This window comes from Diceros bicornis, chromosome 18 (assembly GCF_020826845.1).
Source record: "Diceros bicornis minor isolate mBicDic1 chromosome 18, mDicBic1.mat.cur, whole genome shotgun sequence".
Lineage (NCBI taxonomy): Eukaryota > Metazoa > Chordata > Mammalia > Perissodactyla > Rhinocerotidae > Diceros > Diceros bicornis.
The window spans coordinates 10,250,069-10,274,007 of record NC_080757.1 but is presented as its reverse complement, the minus strand read 5'-3'; the positions used below and the strand labels follow the sequence as shown (position 1 = coordinate 10,274,007).

Genomic DNA, 23,939 nt, shown 5'->3' with positions numbered 1-23,939 from the left:
CGGGGAGATTTAGCAGGCTCAGCAAGGCCCTCCAGCTGGAAAGGATGTGGGGAGAAGAGGACTGGAGTCGTCAGGGGAGGTTTTTGCCCACTCTCACTACAACCTTCCTGGAAGCCAGGCCACACCTCCCCACAAAGAGCTCCCCCCACCCAACCCCCAAGCTTCATTCCACAAAGTTCTGGGGTTTATTTTTTCTCTTTGTATTAAAAAATAACAACAGACACAATATCAAAAACACAAATGCCATCGGTAGAGGGTACAGCTGAGAAGGCCTGGGTCCCACCTGAGGGGCAGCACCAGGGACTCCATGGTCCACCAACCTCCCCTACCCTGGAGCAGCTAGGGGTTCGGACCGCTGGGTCCTGCTTAGGCCTCAGGCCCTCCTCCTCCCATCTGGAGAGGAGGTGGGAGAGAGGGCTGTCCCCTCCAATAAATAATTGCAGCCCCAACCCTCGCGGACCAGGACTGAGGCTCAGCTGGGAGACCACTTCAGCAGCTTGTCAGCAACCTTGTCCAGGGGAAGGAAGGACTCCTCACCAGGCATGGGAGGTGAGGCTTCTCTAGGCTGGGCTGAAGAGTTCCACCCTCTGTTCCCTAAGAGGCCAGAGGCAGCCCCTGGATCCTGGGCTGGTGATGGGGGTCCGGCCCCCTGTAGCGGTAAAAGCTGGGGCAGTTTCCTATTGGTTGGTCCAGCCACATCTGAGTTCTGAGAGTTGGGACATGGGAGAAGGAAGCTTCTCACGCACTCCCAGAGGTGGCCCCAAAACGTAGTCTAGCTGGTGCCATTTTCTGTGGCAGGTAAGGCTAGACTGGACGAGCTCCCGCCTTGTTCCTCCTCCTCCATGGCCAGGTCCTGAAAGCTTGAGACCCTGGCCCCAGCCTGGGCTCCAGCCTCATCTCCGCCCTCACCCTCACCACTACCGCCACCACCCTCGCCTCCACCCTCCTCCATGGGCTCCAGCCCCAGTCCATCCAGTTCCGAGAAGAGTGGGTCATCAGGGTGGCCAGGATCTTGGGTGCTACTTCCGCAGTCCACACAGGCCTTGGGGATGAAAGGGAATGAGTCAAGCAGGGTTCTCACTGCTGACCTGCCACCCCAGCTCCCCTCATCCCTCAGCCCAAGATGTACGCCCAAGAAACACTAGTCCACACAGGTGCACAGGGGGCGAACAAGACTGGAAAACGCATTGTACCCTATATCCAGGCCCCACTATGGGACAGTCACAATGTATATTAGCATAGGATAGGCCCGGAAAAGGTCTACAAAAACTCATGTGGTTTAATACTATATAACCCAGCAGCAAACTTAGTGGAATTAACACTCTTCAGAATTAATGATGCCAAGACAATGAGGGCATCAGCCCTTAGCCTCTATCTCTTCAACTTGAGCTCAATTCCTTCCTCTCCTTCCTGGCCCAGATCTCTGCTTCTCACCATCACATCAAGGGCCCGAGGCAGCTGGCCCTTCCGGACCCAGGAGTGCACAGCACCCAGTTCCCTCCGCTGATCCTCCGAGAACCGTGGCTGCTGTTTCTGCATGGCCCGGAGCAGCTCCCTGTCCTGCTTCAGCACAGAGGCCATGTCCCTGCCCGGGGAAGGGTTCAGAAGGCAGAGGCTGGGAGCCGGGGCCAGGCCCCACAAGGTTCGCATTCTTCCTATACTGTAACTCCCCACCCACTGCCTCATTCTCCTCCCCAGAACCAGTGCTCTGGGAGTTCAGGACTTTCAAGACCAGAAAAGCTGCCCTCAGCCTGGGAGGAACTATGATGGGGCTCCAACTGTCAGGAGTTAGAAGGAGAAGCCCCAGGGCAGAGCCAACCCCAGCAAAAAAACCCACCAAGTTAGCTGGGGAGTGAGGGTGGGCCAGCCTCCCACTCCTCTGAAAGGAAGGCAGAGGAGACCTCTGAAATGCCTCACCTGGAGGGCACCTGGTAAGTCATCATGACACGCTGGTCAGCGTTGGCCATGAGCAGCCAGATGGGATCCTGGAGCACGTACTTAATGACCTGGTCCCCAGGCTCAGCCCTGGCCTGGGCAGCCCCAGCCTCAGCCTCAGAAGAGTCGATGCTGCCGAAGTACTTGCTTGTGTGGCTGCTCTGACTGCTGCCTGTGAAGCAGGGTAGGGGCCAGCCAACAGAGTCAGGCCGGCTGGCACTCCCACCCCCAGGGCCTCACAAGGCCTGCCTCAAGGCCACATGTCCAGCTCACTGGCCTTAGGAAACAGGGCATGGGCCCAGGCTGCTCAGCCAAGGTGGGGCCTGGCCTCCCAACTCCCTAGTCACTGCCCTAACCTGGGAGGTGTTGGAGGGCGGGCACTCACGTGTGATGCTGGCTGAGGTGCTGCCCCCCTCATGGGAGCCTGAACCAGACCCAGAGCCCAAGCCAGAGCCCAACGAGCCCGAGCCAGAGGCGGCAGAGCCTGTGCCAGAGCGAGAGTCCTCTTGCAGCAGCAACTCCAGCAGGTCACTGGAGCCGGAAAGTGCGTCCTGATTGGAGGACTCTGTTACCTCCACCTGGAGGAGGGGGAGGGGGAAGGGGATGGGGAGGGATTAAGGGATCAGCACCTAGGCTTCCTTTCAACTGCTTCCACTGGTGGGGGGGCACACCCAACCCAAGTGGTCTCTGTTCCCACTCCATGACCGTGGGGCCAGGATGAGAGAGAAGAGAGCTGCCGAAGAGTAGGGACGTGATGCTGGACCCCTTCCAAGTGGCAGATGCGCTCTCAGAAGTTATTGGGATGTCCTCGCCACCTGTCAGACAGGCAGGACTGTCCCCACTTCACAGATGAGGCAGCCAATCTCTGTCTCATTCAGAAATTCAGCTGGGGTCTGCCACCCCACAATACCACCTTCTGGAGGCTAAGACAGCAGGCAGGCAGAGGGCAGGAAGAAGCACAAGGCGAAGCAGCAGCAGCAGGGAAGAGGGGCTGCATGGGGGCTGGTAAGAGGTTGCAGGGGGGTCAGTGCTCACCAGTCTGGCCTCTGGTTCAGTGGCCTCCTCACTGGGAGGCGGGGGCCCAGCACTGCTCCCAGGGCCCCCTGCAACAGCACCCCCCTCAACACGCAGGGACTCCTCAAGCTGCAGCAGATTTAGCTGGAGTGGGGAGCTGCATCTTGAGTTGAACAGTGGAGAGTTCGGGCGGTGGGGAGGGCTGGGGGGCAGAGGAGGGAGGGATGGAGAAGGGGAGTGGGAGGCAGGGGTAGGAGGCCCCTCGGCAGGGGTCTGGGGTACCCCATAGGGATAGCTGGATGGGGTAGAGAACAAATAGTTAGGGAGCACCAAGGCCACCATTGGGGTCACCAGGGGGGCAGGGAAAGCTGCAGGAGGCACAGATGTAGGGGCAGGGGGAAGAGGCTGGGAGCTTCCTTGAGGGGAGAACACTGGGAGGGGGTAGGGCTGGACCACAGCCGGGAAGGGAGTAGGGACTGGTGGTGGGGGCCAGGTGGCAGAGGGCGGCACAGGCGAGGGGTGGGAGACATAGCAGGGGGCTTCAGCCCGGGGGGTCTGGTGGTGGCGGGAGCGCTTGGCTTTGGATCGACAGTGGTGACGGCGGCCGGGGGGTGTGGGGCCATGGTGGCAGCCTGTGGGAGAGACTAGGGTTAGCGAGTGCCTCAGCCTGGGGGTTAGCACCCCTGCCACCCCCACTGCCCTGTCACTCTGACCAGGTGAAGGCTCTAGAGAGTTTGGCTTCCTGGCCCACACAGAACAGGGAACTCTGGGAAGGTGGGGGAACCTTCAGGGAAGAATCACAGAAGGCAAGGACAGGGGGATTTATTGAGAAAGGAGCTGGGGAAAGGAAAGGTTACATGAGGGGTGGAGCTGGGGATGTAGAGAAGATAGAGACACGCTGGCAGAGGGGAGGAGGCAGGGTGGGTCCGTGGACGAATGGGCAGGTGCCTCGGGTCCATCCGCCAAAACTCTTGCAGGCACTGCCAGCCTGGGCGCTCCTCCTGCCAGTCGAGGCTGCGCTCTGCCTAGCTCCGATGGAGCAAAGAGGTGGGCGGGAAAGCCCAGTCCTGAGTCCTGCGTCCCCCTGCAGGGGGCCTCCCTCGGGTACCTGGAGGGCTGCCATCTGCCCTTGAAACCCTGACCCCACCCAGAGTTGTTCTTGCCTATGGTCAGCCCAGAGTCTACACAGATCTCTTGACCAGTGACAGCTGAGTCCTAAGTGGGCATACTTCCTGCCCTTGCCCCCAAGCTAGGCCTGAAGGAGCTTACCGGGAGCAGGGCACCTCCACCTCCCTGTCTCCGTGCCAGCCCCCCAGGCCGCCCTCCTCTGGCTGCAGCCCGGAACCCGGGCCTAGTGGGGAGAGACTAGCAAGGGACCTGTCCCTAGGGAGGGCCCGGGTGGTGGAAGTAGCACCGACCTGGGCCCCTGGAGCAGGAACATTTCCCTCAAGAACCTCCCGTCCCCCAAAGTCTGGTCCTAGACCTGGCAGAGGGCAGGCTCAGGGAGGTCCCAGGTGGCTACCTCGCTCGCCAGGGGCCAAGGGGGCCAAGGAGCTGTCAAGTCCACGCAGCTTGCCGAGGTCACGGAAGCGGCTGAGGAAGGCCTGCTCCTCCTTCTGTGTGTGCAGGGACAGCACGGCCTTAGTCAGGCCCACCGGGCGGTAGGCATCTGGGGCTGGGTCAGGGGCTACTATAGGGCTCAGGGCTGGGCCTGAAGCCAGACCAGGAAGGTCCTCCAACATGATGATGTCTGAGGAAAGTGAGATGGGGGAAAGGTCATCAGAGTCACCTCAGGGGTTAAGGTATCCACACCACACCCTGCCTGTCCAACAGCTTAGCCAACTCCTGGCCTCTGCCTCACAGTCAAGCCTGGGCCCCGTATGCATCTCTTGGCCACCTCCTCACCCCCCGAGGACAGGCCCTGGGCTGTCTTCTCCATGCAAAGCTGTCACAGAATGAGAAAATACTCAGCCCCTCCAGTGGCACTAATCTAGGATGACATCTCCATGACTCTCAGTGGAAGTGAAGCCCACCCCTTGTCCTTCCCTCACACATTTTCCAGGTCGATGCCCAAAGAGCCTTGGGTTTCAACATTCCTTGCCTTCAGACCCTCTGTGGTCAGCACCTCGGGGTGGAACCCCCCACCCCAGACTGTGTGTGTGAACTAACAGTGAAAACACAGGAAGCAGGATGGGGAAAGGCAAAGCAGCAAAGGCTGGCGGGGGTGGAGGGCAGGAAGCGGCAGCCCCAAGCTAAGAGGAAGGCTGGCCTTCTCTCCATTAGGGGCCAGAGGGGGCGGGAGAATGCAGGCAGTGGGGAGAACTAGAAGGCTGGGGGACCAAGTGGAGCCTGGGCACTGCCACCTCACTTCACGCCCATACCCGACTCCGGGGGCTTCTTGTCTCCTACATGGACGATGGTGGAGCTGAAGCTACACTGACTGGTGACGGACACTACGCTCTCCGCCTTATTGGCCAGGGCAAGTGGGCTCAGGGTGCCTCCCACCACTGGCTCCTTCCGCAGGGTGGCCCCCTCCCCAGACAGCACTGCTGATGGATCTGTGCGGAGAGATGGCACCAGTTACCACCCCGCCCCCACCAGGAGGCTAGGAGAGGAAATCCTGGGGAGGAGGGGAAAGGTTGATGGTAGGGAAGAGTCTGGAGATCTGGAGGCTGGGAGGGGGACAGGGCAGAGCGAGGTGGTGGCCCCAAACGTAGACGTGTAGAGACACAGGGCTAGTGGGCCAGGACAGGGCAGTAGGTACAGGGTGTGCCCTGGGTCTTTACCTTTCTTGGCCCCCACAGGGACTGGACCTGTCCTCTGCTTGTCGTCGTCAGAGGCCGAGGACGTGGTGCAGGAAGAGGAGGAGGCACATTTACGCTTGGTCGTGCTGGGGATGTTGCAGCTCTCCAGGTACCTAGTGATGCATCAGAGGACATGACGGCAGAGCCTGGAGCGGGGCTGGGCCAGGGACCAAATGGGAAAAGGTACCAGGCTGGCCTTACCTGAGGATGCTGTCCAGGCAGTTGATCTGCTGGTAGGAGCAAGTGGAGGCTTCTTTCCTCTCAGCCTCCTCAGGGGCTAAGGCTAGTGGGGCCTGGATTAGAGCAGGGGCCGCCTCCAGGTCTGGGTCTGGGAACTGGCTTGGAAGGGTCTTGGCCTTGAATGTGCCTGTAGCTGGGCCAAGAAGAGAAAAAGGAGAGACAAGTTCCTCTGGGTTAGGGCTGAGGGTCAGAGGACCCCTCAGGTCTCACTCCTCACCCACAGCCTCACCAACTTACCAGGGAGGCAGGGCCGGGCCGGAGGCCGGGCCCGAGACTCAATAAAAAGCTGCTGCCCCTGATGCTTCACCAGATGCACATCCTTACAGATCTGCTGGAAGGTCACCTGTGGGACAGAGCAGGGCAGTGGACAGCATTGGGGGGCCTGGCCAGCATGAGGGGCCCAGGGCACAGTGCAACAATAAGGTAGCAGTGGGGTGGCATGGAGGCCATGATGAGAGCAGAACAAGAAGGAAAAGGAGGGGCAGCCAGGCCCAGCTCCTGTGGGGCTGGCAATGCTGATTCAGAGAAGGACAGGGGAATGGGAGACTAGAGGGGTGAAGTGGGAGAGGGTCACTCACCGGGGCAGGAGGCCCAGGACCCTCGGCATCACCCCCATTGCTATCACTGGAGGAGCCAGGGCTGAGGAGAGGGCCTGAGGAAGTCACAGGGCCGACTCCGCAAAGCCCCGTGGGGCTGGGGCTGTGCACAGGCTGAGACAGGGAGAGGGACAGGTTAGGTGTCTAGAGCCCTGCTCCCCACCCCCTCCTAAGCTCCCAAGGCCCCTCCCCTCAACTCTCACCTGTAACAGCAGCCGGTGGATCTGCTCAGAGAGCTCCTGGATATCAGAGTCCAGGGACAGGGCTGGGCTGGGGGCCGGGGGAGTGAACACATCCTCATTCAGGGGTGCCCTGAGGGGTAGAGAAGGAGGAGATGAGCCCTGCCCCCTCCCACACTGGCCTGCCCCCCAGTGCCAGCTCCAGGGCATGGCCCACTTACGTGCGTACTTTGTGACGGCCCAACACAAAGGCCACCTTGCGGCTCCAGGGGTGCACGAAGCCGGCCCAGCTGGTGTCCATGGTGACATACTCCCCATTACGGGCGCAGAAGCGGATAGGGGAGTGGTCAAAGGGCTGGCCAGCCAGCTGCAGAACTGAAGGGAGTGGGAAATGAGGTGAGGGTCAGCAGGTGGGAGAGCGAAGTAAGGCGGAGGGCCAACCCACTGGAGATCTAGGAGACCAAGGCACCAAGAGACACAATCACAAAGGCAGCCATTAAGAAGCCCTGCAGACAGCAGGGAAGGGAGAGCAGGATGAGAGAACTCACTCTTCTTGTGGATGGCCAGCATGAGGGGTCGGTCCTCGGGATGCAGGAACAGGAGCACTGGGGCCCCCAGGAGGTCCTGGGGCAGGTAGCCCAGCAGTGGGGCCGCCCTGAAATGAGAGAAGACATCAGAGTGGTCATGGCCTCAGTCCTGGCCACCCCCTTTTCCTCCAGGTCCTGATCTCACCTTTCGTCCACATCCTGGAAGAGGCAACTGGGCGTGTGCCGTGTGGTGAAGATCCTCTTGTCAGGGGGGATCCGGGGAGCTGAGGCACAGAAAGTGTGGCCGTTGAGTTTCACCCAGAATGTTGCGGCTCCTCAGCCCTCCACACTGCCTGGGGCCCAGGCTGACTGGCAATCCTCCCCACAGCTCTGCCCTGGGCCCTCTGGCCTACAAACACGGTCTGAACCATTCTTGTGCCCCACACCAGCAATGAAACTGAGAACCAAAGCACTCTTCTTTGCCCTCTGCTAGCACGGGGCTCTTATCCAACTCTACCTCTAAAGGGGAGCTCAAACCCTCATCTTTATAATACCTTCTCTGTCCCAAAATTCTGAGGGGCTGTGTCATGCCTCCCAGACTCATGTCCTGCCTCACCCACAGCCTAGAGGAGGGGCCCTTCCTCCTACCCACCACAAGGCCAGGGCCCTGGCCTGCCCACCTTCATAACCCGAGTGGATGCGCTCTGCGATGAGTAGGCAGCATGGCTGCGCGGGGGCCCCATCTGAGACCCGGATCTTGGTCACATATGGGGTTAGGCGGAATGGCTGGTACCGAGGCCCTGGATCCCAGTCAGGACCTCCTCTAGCAAGGGAGAGAGGGGCATTAGAGACTATCAATGGAGGGCCACCCCCGCCCCCACCTCAAGGTCACAGCCCACACAGCAAAGAAGGGGGTTGTGTGGAAGGTGGGAGGGTCTGCTCCCACTTCCCCCACCTACCTGATACGGCAGAAAACGGACTTTTCCTGGGCGAAGTCCTTGAGGCCTGAACCTGGGACAGACCAGGAGAGTGGTGAGCACAGCCCCCTACCCCTTCCCTAGGCTGAGAAGAACCCAGCAAGGAAAAGCTTGGGTCCCCTGGCCCCTCACAGCAGAACCTTCTTGGGACTGCTTATCCCTCCCCCAAAGTCTTGGGGACCTTACCTGCCAAGGCCCCAGTGCCCCAGGTGGGCAGGCGAGATGGGGCAGTGGAACCATAGAAGACGCCCACATCCTGGGGAGCCAGGAGCTCCGAGAAGCGGGCACCTCGGAACACATCCCGCTTGCAGTGCAGCAGGATACCTGCCTGCTCCGAAATGTAGACGATGCGGCCTGTCAGGAAAGAGACAGCCACGGAGAAGGTATCCTAGGCAGGAAAGTGAGGACAAGAGCAGATTCAGGAGCTGTGGGAGTGGGGATGAGGGTGCATCAGGATGGAGAGGCCGAGCTGCGGCTGACCTGGTTGCGAAGCGTGTACTCAGACGTAATGTGCTCCAGCTCCTCCAGAGTGTAGGTGGACATGTCCATGGCACAAGGTTCACCCTCCTCCAGGCTCCACTGCTGGTAGTATTCCTGGTTGGCTGCAGAGTGAGGGCAATGGGGCATTTAGTGAGGAGGCTGCCCCACCACAGCAGTCCTGGACCTGGCCATTGCTCTCCCAGGAAGCACCACTCACCCTGCACCTGCTTGACACAAGCCAGTGCATACTGTAGTGTGGCCAGGGTCCCAGAGCGGCCCTTGCCCCGGCGCTCTGGTGGCAGCCGAAGCTTGAGCTCCCGCAGTGCCATCATGAGTTCCTTCTGGGTCCTTGCCCGGGCTGACTGTTCACTGCTGCAAGGCCCACAGGAAGGCAGGGGGTACAGGCATTAGCCCCAGAGTGTGGCCCAGGGCCCCAGTCCTCTCCCCCAGCCCTCACCCCATGAACCTGCAGCCACTGGTAGACGGGTTGTCCTGCTCCGAGCTGGCACTCAGGAGGCTGTAGGCAATGGAACTGCTGGGTGGGGATGGGCTCTGCGAGTTTGTGCTAGGGGAGAAGCAACAGGCCCAAGATGAGGGGAAAGTGGCCAGCAGCATGGGCCTGTCTCCTAGCTCAGCCTGCTCACAAGACCACTCCCAGACCCTGCAACACACATCCGTACACACCTCTTGCTGCTCTCAGTGGTCTCCAGCAGGGCCGAGTCCTTGCCATTGCCGGAGGAGGAGCTATGTGAGCTCCGCTGAGATGCACCCCTAGACTCGGGCCCGTTGGACTCATTGCCACTCGAGCCATTGCTGTTGGCATCCGTGTCATCAGCCAGGCTCGGGCCAGGGCAAGGCCGGTGCTGTGGAGGCCCAGGGGATGGGACCCCTCCAGGACAAAAAGATTCCCCTGGCCTGGGGTCCCCTCCCCCATGAGCCCCTTCTAGGGGGCCGCTCATGTCTGGGCCATGGGGAGGGCAGGAGAACAGGGAAGGTGGAGAGCCCACCACAGATGCACAAGGGGGCCCGGGACGCGTGGTTGGGGGAGTGAAGTGGGAGACCCAAGCCACTGAAGATTGAGAAGTTTGATCACAGCCAGTACCTGGAGAGGGAGACCAGGAAGGAGGGCTTGGATAAAGCTGGGCTGTTAATTTCACAGTACCTGTCGGCTTCACTCAGACCCTTCCCTGCCTGCCCCCACGCTCCTGGGATCCAGGCTTCCAACAGGGAGCCTAGGTAAGCTGTTTCCTGTCCCCCCAGGAGGCTCCAGGTGGGAAGGAGCCTCTCTTGGGCCTTCCCCCACATCCCCTGCCAGCGTGGCCTGGGTTAGCAGAGCCTGAGCAGTCGACTAGAACTAAGACTGTCGGCCAAAGCCTGGACACTTCCCACCAAGCCCCAACTCTGCCTGGGACCCCCAGGCCTCTGAGTAGAAGGTGAGCCTTTTTTCTCCTATATTTAGGCCTCCAGGCTAATTTTAACCGGGGGCGGCGCCACCCCCGCTGCACATGCGCACGGACATGCGCGGCCCCACCACGCGCTTCCGCCGCCGTCGCGGTCGCCAGGGAAACCGACGTCAGCAGCTGAGCTCAGCGGTTGCTGGAGGGACCACAGGAGGGCGGGAGGGGCGACCCCTCCCCCGTTTCCCGGCGGAAACGGGGGAACGACCTACTCCCACACTGGCGGGCGCGGCCAGGGGTCGCCCACCTCTAATACATCCCCAGTCCCCGGAGGGCCCGATGACCGTATGAAGAGCGGCGGCCCATCGGGGTTCCAGGGGCTGGCCTTGCTCCCCAGGGCAAAACACCACCGCCACCGCCCTCCGAGCAAAAGACCCCCAGCCTGGCGCTCGCCTGGATCCCAGTCATTCTGGTCGAGACGACACACTTTCCTTCTCCGGCTCCTGCACCCTCTCCCGATCCCCAGGACCAAAGCCGGCACCTGCCATTGTCAGGGACCCAGGAATCCTCTCCCCTCAATCCTCTCCTTCTCTAGACACCCCCCACCCCACCCCCATGCGAAGCAGACCCACTCAGCTCTGAGCAAGGGCCGCACAACAGCCAGCGGATTGTTCTTCCCCTACTCCCCGTCCAACCACACCCCCAACACTCCGAGCATTTTCGGAGCGCCAGGAGAAAAGGGAAGGCTGTGGCCAACAGCAGGAACTAGGGCCGGGAACGGGATGTTCCAGCCCGAACCAGGCTGACATCACGGCCGGCGCGGGGCCAGGGACTGGAGGGGGGAGCTCGGGGAGCGCGGAAAGCCTAAAGGGGTCCTGGTGCTGGGGCAAAACATGGGACCCCCAAGTGACAAGAAAGGTGTAGGGGTCATGCCTGCTGAGGGTCGGGTGTGGGGTCGCGACAGCTGGGAACGGAGGGCAAAACTGGAGGTAAGGTAAGCGGGTCAAGAGTGCGGACACTCGGTGAAGGGTTGCGAGAAACACCTAGGTCCCCGGGGGCCGAGAGGGGATGGACAGGGACAAGGAAGGCGGATTTTACTGGTGTGCCGTCCGAGCGCCTGGGCCGAAAGCGGCCCATTAGGCTGGAAGTGGCGGCGGTCCGGCTCGGGACCAGAGACCGGCCCCCGGGTGGCCGCGGAGATGCCTACCTGGCCGCGCGAGCGCCCTTCGGCCGCCTGCCCGCCGCCGTTGCAGCCCGCAGCCGAGTGGAAGCTCCGCGGGGCCAGGAGGCGGGTTGCATAATGCCAGGCACTGCCCTTCATTGGCCTCCAGCCGGCGGAGCCACAGGCCCCGCCCCCGATTGGCTGGGGCTCTCGTTCCGGCGCCTGATTGGCTACTGGCCCCCACTGAGGTCGGGGCTGTGTCACACACACGGGCGCACGTGGATCTGGGTGCTGGCGCTGGGCTGAAGGGCCGCAGACACCCACTGCCCAGCCAATGGGCGCAGGACGCCTTGCACAGTGAATAATGGGAGGGAGGGAGGAGGAGGTAAGCTGCCTCTCTTTGGGGAAAATGCCTGGGCCACAGTAGGTGCCTGACATGTCTACTTCCTGAACTGACCAGCCTTGCAGAACAGGACACCTTGGCCTTGCCAGGGATGGGGAAAAGGAATGCAGACCCTGGGAGGTGAGCCAGGGTGGATGAGATGGCTGGTCCCTGGGAGGAGGGGGACAGACATAAACCCGGCTTGGCCTTTCCTGGGTGCTCCTCCCCAGCCTTGTCATCATAATAAAGCCGTTTTACCCAACCCCTTCCTCTGACACTTCAAATCCTGTGGACCGCTAGGAGGAGCGCAATTGAGGGTCCACGTGTGATGGGGGGTGGAGTTGGCGGGGGAGGATGCAAACAATAGAAGGGGCAACTAGAGCCAATAGGGTCTGTGAAGGGAAACCATGGCAGGTGCTTCTGTGGCCAATCAGAGAAAAGGTCTCTGGGCAGCCTACGTGGTGACTAGTGCTTCTTCTCTCCTGAGGATGCAGCCACCCACAGTTAGGGCTGTCCCAAAAGTAGGGGCCAGGAAGCCAGGGCTACAGGGGAACAAAGGGGGTGGCTGAGAGAAGAGACCAAATGGGACTCTAGACAGAGAAAGGTGGGATGGCGAGGGCTTCAGATCCCCACCTCTAGGAAAAGAGAAAGCCAAGAACCTCATCTGTCTCCTTCACTGTATTCCTCAGGCCCCAGGACAGAACCTGACACATGGTAGGTGATCAATAAACTCCGTGATTTTATTGTTAACAAAGCTAGGTAGGGGAGGGGAAGCAGCCTCAGCAATGGAGAAGGGACTGGAAATTATAATTTTTTAAAAGAGGTGGGGAGCAGAACACTGAGTCCTAATTTGGGGGAATAAAGTGCCAGGCTGGGCCCGGGAGAGCTCCAGCTCCATCCAAGACTATGGTGAGTAGTTCCTCTCAGGGCTCCCTGGAAACGTGGGTGGCAAGTGCAGAGGCCCCCAAACTGCTGCTGACAAAGTCAGCTGTGGGTGCACGCCCCTCACTGTCACGTGGCCTAAGCTTTCCTTAACAACGGTGTTCCCCATGGGGGTGGGGGGCAGAGGAGAGCACTGTGGAAAAGCTGGGACACAGGGATGTTACAAAATAACCCAGAAAAACCAAAGCAAGAAAACAGGAAACAAAGGATTCAGGAGCCTAGATTCTCAGCCTTCTCTCCTTGAAAATGTCCCCCCAATTCATATACTGTGGCCCACTCCCTTGCCTCATTTTCAGACACCTCTTCTCCGGAAACATCGTTTCTCTTCCTCCCCAACTCGCGTCATGGATTTAGGTGTGATCTCCCCTGACACAGGCAGTCCTTGCTCTCCCGCCTCCCCCTCCTTTATCTTTTGCATGGACAAAAGGGTCCAGCGCTCCAGCAGCCCCCGCTTGCTCTCAAGGCCCTGGTTGTCCTGCCTCACGGTCCCCACAGTAACCAGGCCCTGCTGCCGTCAATGGAGGAGGGGGGCGGGAGATAGCAGTGACGTCCAAGTGGAGGAAGGGGGCGGGGCGAGGCAGTCGGGGAATGTGGAGCAGGGAGGCTGGAGAGGCAGCGGTTTGGGAGGCGGCCAGCCCGAGAGGGCGGCGGCCAGCGCACTTGGGAACATCATGTTCTCTTGGCTGGTGGCCCAGGACATGCACCCAGCCTGGGCGCCTCCCCCAAACCAACGACAGCCGTCCTGTCCCAAAGCCAGGGATTCCTGGAAAGAGGATTAGGAGGAAGGGGTCCCCCGCGCCCGCCCCCACGCCTGGCTCTCTTCTCAGGACTCGCATCCGCCTTCCCCTGGGCTTGTTTCTACAGCTTCCGGCACTGGCTTTCCTTCTCTCCCAAACTGTACACATCTGCTGGCTCAGTCCCAAAGAGCCAGGGCGGGGAAGTTGGAGGCCCAGGTTCTGCGAGAGAACACCACCTTTGCTCCTTCCAGAGGCCCCCTTCAGAGCCTGAATCTCTTGTTATTATGGCAGCAGAGACACGGAGGAGGGGCGGGAAGCAGAATGGGTCTAGGATGAGGAAATCGAACCGGAACAGAGCAAGTGGCCCAGCCCGGGGCTTGGATCCTGGGAGAGGGATACAAGAGTGGAATGACGATTTGGGGCTGCTGCCTGAAGACAAGAAGTACCAGGAAGAGGGAAATGGGGAGGGAGACACCAAAACTTCCAGAAAAACTTGAGAATGTGAGAATAGTTCCCAACCACAGCATTCACATAAATCTCTCACCCTGTCACTGTTCTTTTGTCATCCTAAAGCCATTATTTTTTAGCTAAAAAAAATTTAAAAACAGGACCCAGGCATTTCGCTAAGCACTTTACATACATTATCTTATTTAATTCCCAGAACAACCCTGTAAGATGGGTATTATTATCACCACTCCACAAGGACCAACTAAGGCTCAGAAGTTACTAAACTTGCCTAAATTGCCTCATAATATATTCTCAGGCTCTTAACAAATGAGGCCCAGGGTTCAAATCTGAGCCATCTGATAATGGCTTATCATTCTGGCTTCTTACCCTCAGGAACCTATGAGGTGTTAAATAGCACTGGGGAACCTGGGCCTATCAAATACCCAGCACTAAGTTTGGTGCTTCGATCCAACCCCTCCTTTCCTTTGGGCTGAATCTCAGACATTCAGTTTGCATTCTCCACACACTTTGAATCATCATAGCCCCAGTCTTCACATGCTCACAAAGTCCTTGAGATCACCCTAGCAGCCACCACCCCAGTGGTTTCCTAGGGACCCCACGTCCTCACTCTTCCACCTTACCCCAGGTCACTTTACCACAGACCTGGTTGTTTGTACAGACAGATACCAGAGCACCCTGTTGGTGCCTCCTCACCTTCAGGGTCTCAGGAAGACATGTGCATAGCCAATCTGCACAACCCCATCCTCCCTCTCAGGACTCAACAGTTTCTACCCCACCTTTACACCCAAGGATGGCTCTGAGGCCCAACCTCTCCCCTTTACACACGAGAAAGACATCCAGAGCCATGATGTGACTGGCTCAGGGTCATACAAATCATCTCACCACCCTTTCTCAAATCACCATGTCAGCCCTTCGATACTCTCCCACCTGCCCTACCAGGGCCTCCTTCCAGCCTCAGAACTCCTGCCTCTTTTCAAGTGCTTAAGGCACCCACTCAAACAGCAGCCACGCACTGGAACGTTCCCCACCAGCTCTCAGGGGTTCCGTCCTGGGACCTCCAGGGAACAGGGGTCTCAGGTCCTCAGGTCGCTGAGGGCTTCCGAGCCCCTCCTCCCAGGCAGTCAGGGGTCCAGGTGCCCTAGGGCGGTGAGGGATCTGATATCAGTGACTCCCGCCCACGTCCCTCTAGAGCTGAGTTCTCGGTCCCTATTCCCCACAACCATCAGAGCTCTCATCGCGGCGAACACGCATTCGCACGATCCCCCCGGCACTCCCTCCATTAATACCCCTCCTGACAGAACACACCAACCGGGAAACACCCATACCGACCGCCGCTCGTCTCCCCCCAACCCCGAGCACTCACCGCTCGGCGCGCACGCAGAGTCCAATATCTTCGCAACCAGGACCAGAGCTACCGGGACTCGCTCCTCCGAGCCCACCCACCGGCCGGGCTGCCACGCCCCTCAAGCTTATTGGCCTAAGGGCGCCGACCCATGCCCCGCGCCGCGTGCGGCCGCCCGGCCCCCGCACCGGCACCTTCGGCAACCACCGCCCGCCGTCATTTTCTCATTGGTCAGCTTGCCAACCGGCAGTGACAGCTCCACGTGCGGGAGGGGCCGCCCCTGCGCGTTGATTGGAAGTCTGACAGAAAGCCACGCTCCCATCCACTTCCGAAGTTCCTATTGGCTGTGGCAAAATTCCCCGACCTGCCTAGATCGGTGACGCAAATTCCAGTCCAGCCCCCAAACTTTCTCATAGGCTGAGATGTGCCGGAGCTGTAGAGGACACGTGCCGGCAGTCTCACGCGGCAACTTGTTTACCTAGAAGCTGGGGATTTTCCTTGACGACATTGTCACCCGACAGCAGAGTCTGCGCAGGCGCATGTGTAACCTGCACGCAGGCGCAGACATGAGCGGCGGTGGCGTTGGTGGGGGCGCTTTGTGCCGAGATTGGGCGAGCAGTCTCGGCCGTGACAAGAGCGCTCCCCACGCTAGGACTCCGGCCCTGGGTCCCCGAGGTTCCTCGAAGCTGGAAGGTTCGAACCTTAGGGTGAAGCGGTCTCCATATGTCAGTGCCTCGTGATGATGACGACGATGATAGCTGTCTCTTGATTGATTTCTGTGGACCAGGCCAGGCGCTTCTTACAAACCCAGAGGCCAGCTCACTTACTACCGGCTCACTCACAAATGAGACTGAGCTCCAGAGAGGTAACATGATCTGTCTGGATTAACACTAGTCAGTAATGGGGTCAAGATTTGAACCCAGGTCCCTGACACTATAAAGAAGATGGGTCCTAGGATCTAGGGGAACCCTAAACCTGGAAACAATTCAGTATTTGAAGTGTGAAAAAGCCCTGAGCACTGTCTGCAATATAATAAGCCCTCAATGAACGGTGAGACATTATAATAACTATGTACCTAATTATAAGAATCACCTGGGTCCCTTAGACAATCTATTTTAGAAAGCATCCCTGGTAGTTCTTAAGAGCCCACAAGTTTGAGAAACACTAAGTCTCTTATACTGCTGAATCTTCATGTTGCAGCCAGAAATCAGCCCTCCACAGCTCACCTGGCTCTCTCCACATATTGCTGAAGCACCTGGGGACAGGAATGCTAAGGTGCCACATCAGGGGCATCATGGAGACTAAGGGAGTTCAGACGGTCTAGAGTCACCAGTTGGACAACACAGAGTGCAGGGGTAGCAGGCCATCCATGGCCAGCTCCACACCACACTCAGCTGGGTCTTCTTGAACTGATTCATTCACTAAGTACTTATTAATGCCTTCTGGATGCTGGCACTGTGCTAGGCACCAAAGGGAAGCAATGTTTTGCACAAGTTAGCCATCTATTTCAGCCCCAGGAGTAAATGACCATGGGAGCGACTGCTGAGCATCTGGGAGTTAAATCAAAATGTAGAAAGGAATTCAACAAACAGCAGAAGCATGCCTCCCAAGCAAGAAAAGGGGCGGGGGAGTTGGGAAGCCCAGACCTCAGGGTTCAGGTGAGACGCAGGGATCAGGAACACTTCCTGTTATCAACTCCTGGTGCCCCACCGTGGCCACTCTGGGAATCACACTTTGCCCTACCCAAGGTCAGGCCCTCCGGCAAAGCTCAGTCCCTTCCCAATGTGTCTTCTCAACCTTCCTGTTATACCTGCAGATCCAATACCCTTCCCACTGGTTAAGATCTTAGAACAGACACCACCTGGTTACTCATTACACATTTATTGTACATTTTCACAATCTGGATGTGCCACAGAATTGGGGGCATGGGGTGGGGGGGCAGGGGACACTGGGATAATATGGGGGGGTCTAGAACACAGCACCCCCACCCCCAGCATCTCTCCCTACCCTTTCATACCACAGCTTAGATCTCCCTGCTCCCCCTCCACCCAGAAACTTTGAGTGTGGGGGGAAGAGTTGGGGGTGGGTCCCCTCCAGTGGCAGGTTAAGGGACTGCACTCTCAGACCCCTAAAATTGTGCCATTTAAAAAGATATTAGACCCTTCCTCTATCACTTCACCTAAGGAGGACAGCTCTAGCTTTGGGTTTCACCGCCCTAGAGAAGGGTGAGAATCCCCATCTTCCAGCAAGTCCATGTACACATTGGCAGTAACTAGTACCCCACCCTGAATTCAAGGGGGCAGTCAGAGGAGCTGGGCAGTGATGGGGGCAACACTCCCCAAATTGGGGAGGAGGGTTTTTAGTCCAAGCCCCAGCAGGGGTGGGGCCAGAGGAGATTTCAGGCAGGAATTGGGGGGATTCTCTGTCCTGCCCTACTCCTCCCCAAGGCAGTGATGACCGCCCACACACTGGTAGCCACCTCTCCCAAAAGAAATCACATTGTGGCCAACCCCCAACTCTCCTGGTGGAAGGGGGAGGAGGCAGATCAGGCAGATGGGAGGGAGGGAGATCCCATGGGAATGTCAGTTGGGCACCCCACATGAAAATGGGGGAGCAGGAATGTGGGGAGAGACTCCAAGTGGCAGAATTAATGGTCCATCATAACACACTGAACTCCAAGACATTTTACACACCAGCTGGGGGGAGGGAGAGGAGGGGACAAGAGGTTTGGAAAATGGGAGTAGGGGAGGCAAACTGGACTAGGGGGGCTAGGAGGGGGCAATTCTGGGGGCCAGAACAGCCTGGCTCCCCAAAAGCCCAGGCTCCCCACCACCTGCAAGTAACATCATGCAAATGAAAGTGTGATACAAGGACAAATGGGGACTAACTCCTCAGTAAAAAAGAAACACGGGTTGAAAGAATGAAAAGTGATGGAAAAAAAAAGGAGGAAACCAAAAGGGATGTCAGTATGCAAATGATTGCTAATTAACATGCTGCAAGCTCCCAGAAGACCTTGGGATTCTTAGGACCAAGTGGGGCCAGCCTCAGAGCCTCCCAATGATGCAAAGAAGATGCACCTAAGGAGGCCTGGACAGTTGCTTTTTGCTTTTTTTTTGTAGGGGACTGGGGGTACGGGGAAGGCCAGGGTGGAAGGAAGGATCAGCTAAATCCAAGGGAAGGAGGAGAGGAAGAGGGACTATTGCATAGCAGATGCAAATGAAGGGACTTGGGGCTGGTTAGGAAGAGAGGGAAAGGGAAGGAGGGAAAGAGAAAGGAGGTGATGGGAACTTCAGGAAGGGGTGTTAAGGACAACCGGAAAAATCTTCTAGTAATAAAACTACAAACAGACCAAATATATATAATATTATATATGTATAAATAACAGCTGGCTATTTACAGGGGGGGCACACACACGGACACACACACACGGATCCAGGGGAGGGGGGGTTGGAAGATATGGCTGAGAGGTGGAGGAGCGGCTGGGGATGGAGGGGAGAGGCCCTTCTCTGGGCAGGGCAGGCTCCTCAGGGGTTTAAGAGCTGAAGTAAACTGTAGAGAGGGAAAGAGAAGGAAGAAGAGGGAGAGGGGAGAAAGAGAGAGAGAGAGAAAGCAGTGTGTCAGGCCTGGCCCTGCTCCCATCCTCCCCACTTCCCAGCTGGCTGACATCCCTTCCCCTCTCAGTCTCAGGTTCACCATCTGTAAAGCAAGGGGGCTGGACAAGTGAGTTCCAAGGTCTCTTCAACTCCATGGTATGGCCTTGGGGCCACAGACCCCTAATCCTCTGGGCCTCTGAGACCACAAGGTCTCAAGGTGGTTGGCTTCCTAGCCATGACTCAAGCCTTTCCTGCTCTCCCACCCTCCAGTTCCAGGGTTCCCAGACTGGGCTTTCAGGCCCAAAGGGTCCTCAAGGGAACAGTGAGGATCCACCTGCTTTCCTGTTTCCAGAAATCTTAACAGAAATTGCCCAGAACCAGGCAAAGCACAAGCTAAACAACATCAAGGTTTTGGGCTCTAGGTGAATCATAACTGCCGTGGCAGCTATATATGCTTTTTGCTGAATAGTAAAAAAGTAGGTTAATGATCTTCAAAACCCAGAATTTGCAGGGGGAAGCCTCTCCAGAGAAAGGGACCTAGCCACTCCCACCCTACTCACCGATAATGATGATGAGGATGATGGCGCAAATCACTCCCAAGATGATCATCATCTGGGGGCGAGAAGAGAGAGTGAGACAGACCATGATACCCCCCTTCACCCACCAGTCCTATCTGCCCTCTCGCCTGCCTGCACCCCTACCTTGAGGTTTTTCCACCAGTATTTGCGCTTGAGCTTGGCTGCACTTGTTTCAAACTGGGAGGCCCCCGCCTGAAGTGCGTCTGCACGATCGTCCAGCTCTGACAGCTTCTGGTCCCGCTCCAGGACCTTGTCCACGTTCACCCTCATGATGTCCACCACCTGGGGGAGGGGCCCACAAGGCAGAGGGTGTGCCAAGGCCCACTTCAACGAGGGCACTTCTTGACCGTGTGCCCACATATGGAACATGCACCCCGATGTTGCCAGGCTAACATGCCAAGGACACACACAGAACATGCCTAGCACACCTCGGGACATGCAAGGGGCATACATCAGGGGCATGCTGGTAGCCAGACATCTCAAAATGTCATAGCAGCACCCTCTACTTATCAAGCCTCCAGCAGCCTGCCCATCACCAGAGCACACTTGCTCAGGCTGAAACACCCCAGGCTAGCAAGGCTGACTAACCCCAGGGCCTTTCTAAGTGCATGCTGACAGGGATGGGGCATGGTATGTCTTTGTCCCAAAACCAATAAACGTGAACTGCCATCACCCTCGACCCAAGATGGGTCCCACGCCGGTTTGCCAGCCCTCAGGGTCCTTCCCACTGCCTTTGACACCCCCCATACTCACCTCATCCACCTGAGCCTGGGTCTGCTGCAGTCTCCTGTTACTGGTGAGGTTTGGAGGTGGTGCAGGGGGGCCTCCCTCCCCAGCTGGGGCGGCAGGGGGGGCGGTGGCAGCGGTGGCCGACCTGAGGGGCAGGAACCCATTAAGACCCAGGGCCTAGAGCCTCTAACCCCGTAGCCAGGGCTCCGCCCATCCGCCTGTCCATCCATCTGTCCATCCAACCGTCCCTCCCTTCCTCCTTCCCAGGAGGAAGGCCACCCGATGGGCGCCCTGGACTCCGTCGGGCTCTGCCGCCGACAAGCTGCGTGACCTTGAGTGAGGCCTCCTCCCCACTCCGGGCCTCAGTTTCCCCGCTTGTCAAATGAGAGCGACCTCACAGACACGGTCGGGGGTCGACCCGAAATGACTAGCGGCAGCGATGACAGAGGCGGACGGCCGCCGGGTCCGCTCCCTCCTGCGACCACCGCCCGCGCGGCCAGCCCGGGACGCGGGGCTCTCCGGCTGCCCGCGCGCAGTCACGGGCGCCGGCCTGGCCTCGGGGCGCGGGCAGCGCAGGGGGCGCGGGCCGAACCCGGGCACTCCCCGGGCCCGCACCCACGGGGGCGGCCGGCGCAGGCAAGCCCGGTGTGGGCGCGGGCGGCCGACTCACATGGCGGCGGCAGCGGGCGGAGGACTTGGCAGCTGCAGCGATGGCGGCGGCGGCGGCGGCTCGCGCTGGCTCCGACTGGCGCTGGCTGCCGGGGACGGGAAGATGGCGGCCGCACGTCACCCACATCCGGGCACTGCGGGCGGGGGCGGGGCGCGGCGGCGACTCGTCTGGAGCCGGGCCGCGGGGGCGGGGCGGGGCGCTGCGGGGAGGGGGTCGCGCCCGGCGGGGCTGCGTGCATGGAGCTGCGGTGTCCCCCGCACCTGTCCCCGCCCCGCGAGCCCCAAGGCTGACTGCCGCGGCTTCCCCACATCCGCCGCCAACCCGCCCTGGCTGACCAAAGACCTCACAGCCACCCCCGCGCCTCTGCCCCTACGGCCCCCCACCCCCAAACCACGTCCTCCCTCATCAGTCCCCACCCCACACCGCCCAAGGTCTCGGCCTGCACCCAGGTCCCAGTGCCTGGTGACCCGCCTTCAGCACTTGGAACGGGGATGGGAAATCAGGTCCGCGGGGCAATGTGGATAGCTGGGACCCTGCTGTCGAGGTGGAATGGAGTGGTGGGAGTAGGTCCCCAACCCATCACCCTGCAGGCGGAGGTCTCAAGGGAGGTCTAGGGCCCCTGGCTGCCGAGGAGGGGGGTATGAAGAAAAGGAGATGAGGCAGGCTACCCCCCGCCTCCGCCCCCAGCCTCGCCCCAACCAAGTCACTGCAGTGTGTGAAAGATGTGAAAGCTGTCCCTCCTCACAACTGGAGTTCAGACCAGGGGTACTGCAGGCCAGGACCCACTGAGGCTGGGCAAGTTTAGGACCCCAGGGAGGAGGGGGAGGAGGGCACGAGGCTGCCCCGTGGGACTGCTTCACGTGGTGGCTGCAGACTGGCCAAAACAGCTCTGGCCCAGGGCTGGGTCACCTACCCCCGCGGCAGGAGGAGGGCTCAGTTTTTGATCCCAGATGCAGGGCCTGGGCGGAAAGGACAGGGCATTTTTTTTCCCTTTAGGGAGAACGAGGACAGTAGGCAAGGGGACATCTGCAGTGCCCAGGTTACATGGTACTACTTTACACACATATTAGCCTCATATGTGTGACCTTGGACAGTTCCTGTCTTGTCTCTGGACCCAAAATATATTACATATGTAGGCACTAAATATATATTTGCTAAATGGCTTGATCTGGAACATGGTAGGAGGAGATTATCCATGGCCCTTTCCAGCCCTGACTGGTCTCTCTTTAGGTCCTTGAAACAGACCCAGCAGCTGCACACACCCCCCTCGCTCATTCTCAGCCGACCTGGCACGGAGGGGAGGAGAAAATGGGACCAGGTGAGCTGCCTATCCGGTGGGGTGGGTCAAGGCAAGCCTCACGAGTGGAGAAGGAGGCGTCTAGAGGAGGCCTAGTGGGGGTGCTCACTGCATCCCTGGAAGGGGAGGAGGGGAGGCTCGTGGCCTTGGTCTCTGAGACAAACAGGAGCCAGCTTCTTCCCTCCTCCACCCAGGCTTCCCAGGGCCTCTGGGTGTGATAACCTCCCCCAGGCAGCACCCCACCTCCTCCCAGCAGAAGCCTGGGGACGGGCGCTGTCACCAGAGGTGTCACTTCCCAGCTGTCTGGGGGAGGTGAGTGAGCAGAGAGTATGTGTGGGGTGTGGGGACTCAGCAGATCTAAGATAAGGTGCTCTTAGCTCCCTCCTCCTCCTAGGAGCAGCCACTTCCCTCGTCCATGTGCACTGACACAGAATGTCAGGTGGCTCAGTCTCTGTGAAAAGGAAGAAAAAAGCGTGGTCCGTGAGGGCCTCAGATTGTGCTATGGGGTACTAGCTCTTGCTTTTTGGCCCTGAGACTATGCTACTTTCTAGCCAGAGAACCAAGATGCCAAATTCCAGGCTTTTAAGTTCAAAAGCTGCAGTGTCTAAGACAGGGAAGGTTGGAAGGGGGTACAAACAGAGATAGCCCCACCCCACCCAAATCTGCCCCAACACCCTGCGCTAGCAGAGGAGAAGCTAGTGAAGGACCAGACAAGAGGTTAAACACTGGCTTAGGAGTGATCCTTATTTTCTCCGATGGCCAAGTCCTGGGGACATGTAAAGGATAGAACCTAGAATAAATCTGGGGAGCCAAGGCCATGGAGTATGGCTTAGAAAGCTGGCACAATGCCATTGCTATTGGATCCTGGGGGCGGCAGCAGCAGAGTAGAAATGAGGACATTTATGATCTATGGAGGCGGGGACCCAGGATTTATCTCAGAGAGAGGGTTCTCACTGAGCAGCCTCTCTGGCCTCCCCACTGGTGCTGTGGTGCTCAAGAACTCCTTCAATTTAGATCAGTCAATTTAGGCAGGAGAAGGGGTGGGATGGGATGACCGAGTTCACCTGGAAATGAATGAGTGTTTTCTGCAAGCAAGTAGAATGGAGACCCAAATAGAGGTAAGCTGAACTAAAGAAAAATAAAGTAATATATTTACATAACTGAGACCGTGGCTTCTACATTTTCCTGCTTGAGGGGTTGCCAGCCGAATCTCTGAGCACCACTCCCAAGGCTCATTCAAAGGATGTGGGAGGGGGCCCAAGTTCACTTTTTTTTTTGGGGGGGGGAGGAAGATCAGCCCTGAGCTAACATCTGCCAATCCTCCTCTTTTTGCTGAGGAAGACTGGCCCTGGGCTAACATCCATGCCCATCTTCCGCCACTTTATATGGCATGCCTGCCACAGCATGGCCTGACAAGTGGTGCGTCGGTGCGCGCCTGGGATCTGAACCCGCGAACCCCAAGCTGCCGCAGCGGAGTGCGGGCACTTAACCACTTGCGCCACTGGGCTGGGCCCCAAGTTCATTTCTAACAAGCACCTCTGGTGATTCTGATGTAGGTAACATGGAGAAAACCTTTAAAAGGTTTTCTTTTATTGTTTTTTCCTCTTCTAACAGCAACTGACTTAGAAATTGGGATGGAAGGGGGCTGGGTCATTCCCACACTGACTCATGAACTTGCTCCATCCATATGAGTCAAACCTGACCAAGCTAGTAATTAATTTCAGAGACCTTGTGTGTCCCTCAATGAAGCTTGTAAATCAAAAGCCTTTAATTAGGAGCAGAAGAAGCGTGCCCTTGGGAATGCTGCCTGGAATGGGGACCGAGGGGCTAGCCTTACCACCATCGCAATCAGCTGCTCAACTCCTGTGACCTCTGGCTGACCCCTCCAGT

At 58.6% G+C, this 23,939-nt stretch overlaps 2 protein-coding genes across 6 annotated transcripts; both read right to left on the bottom strand.

The window, feature by feature from the left end:
* Window positions 1-172: 172 nt before the first annotated feature.
* On the bottom strand, window positions 173-15,273 carry PER1 (period circadian regulator 1). 4 transcript variants are annotated; one of them, XM_058559769.1, is made up of 23 exons: window positions 15,204-15,273; window positions 9,437-9,854; window positions 9,219-9,317; window positions 8,970-9,124; window positions 8,753-8,874; window positions 8,459-8,660; window positions 8,255-8,306; window positions 7,976-8,118; window positions 7,501-7,579; window positions 7,317-7,423; window positions 6,990-7,143; window positions 6,793-6,901; window positions 6,572-6,703; window positions 6,231-6,336; window positions 5,955-6,126; window positions 5,736-5,866; window positions 5,331-5,507; window positions 4,472-4,699; window positions 2,971-3,581; window positions 2,321-2,513; window positions 1,918-2,107; window positions 1,435-1,585; window positions 173-1,042 (listed from the first exon to the last, which is right to left on the bottom strand). In XM_058559769.1, exons 2-23 carry the CDS (start codon window positions 9,709-9,711, stop codon window positions 773-775), a joined length of 3,858 nt encoding a protein of 1,285 aa, XP_058415752.1. In that variant the 5' UTR covers window positions 9,712-9,854; window positions 15,204-15,273; the 3' UTR covers window positions 173-772. The 4 variants fall into 4 exon arrangements, with proteins under 4 accessions (XP_058415752.1, XP_058415751.1, XP_058415753.1 ...); XM_058559768.1 differs by lacking the exon at window positions 15,204-15,273 and adding an exon at window positions 11,357-14,277; XM_058559770.1 differs by lacking the exons at window positions 5,331-5,507; window positions 15,204-15,273 and adding an exon at window positions 11,357-11,936.
* Window positions 15,274-15,372: 99 nt separating this feature from the next.
* On the bottom strand, window positions 15,373-20,838 carry VAMP2 (vesicle associated membrane protein 2). Of its 2 annotated transcripts, XM_058559772.1 has the most exons (5): window positions 20,753-20,838; window positions 20,107-20,227; window positions 19,477-19,635; window positions 19,336-19,387; window positions 15,373-18,731 (listed from the first exon to the last, which is right to left on the bottom strand). In XM_058559772.1, coding segments are annotated over exons 1-5 (351 nt in total). In that variant the 5' UTR covers window positions 20,755-20,838; the 3' UTR covers window positions 15,373-18,714. The 2 variants fall into 2 exon arrangements, with proteins under 2 accessions (XP_058415755.1, XP_058415754.1); XM_058559771.1 differs by lacking the exons at window positions 20,107-20,227; window positions 20,753-20,838 and having other exon boundaries at window positions 19,477-20,096.
* Window positions 20,839-23,939: the final 3,101 nt, after the last annotated feature.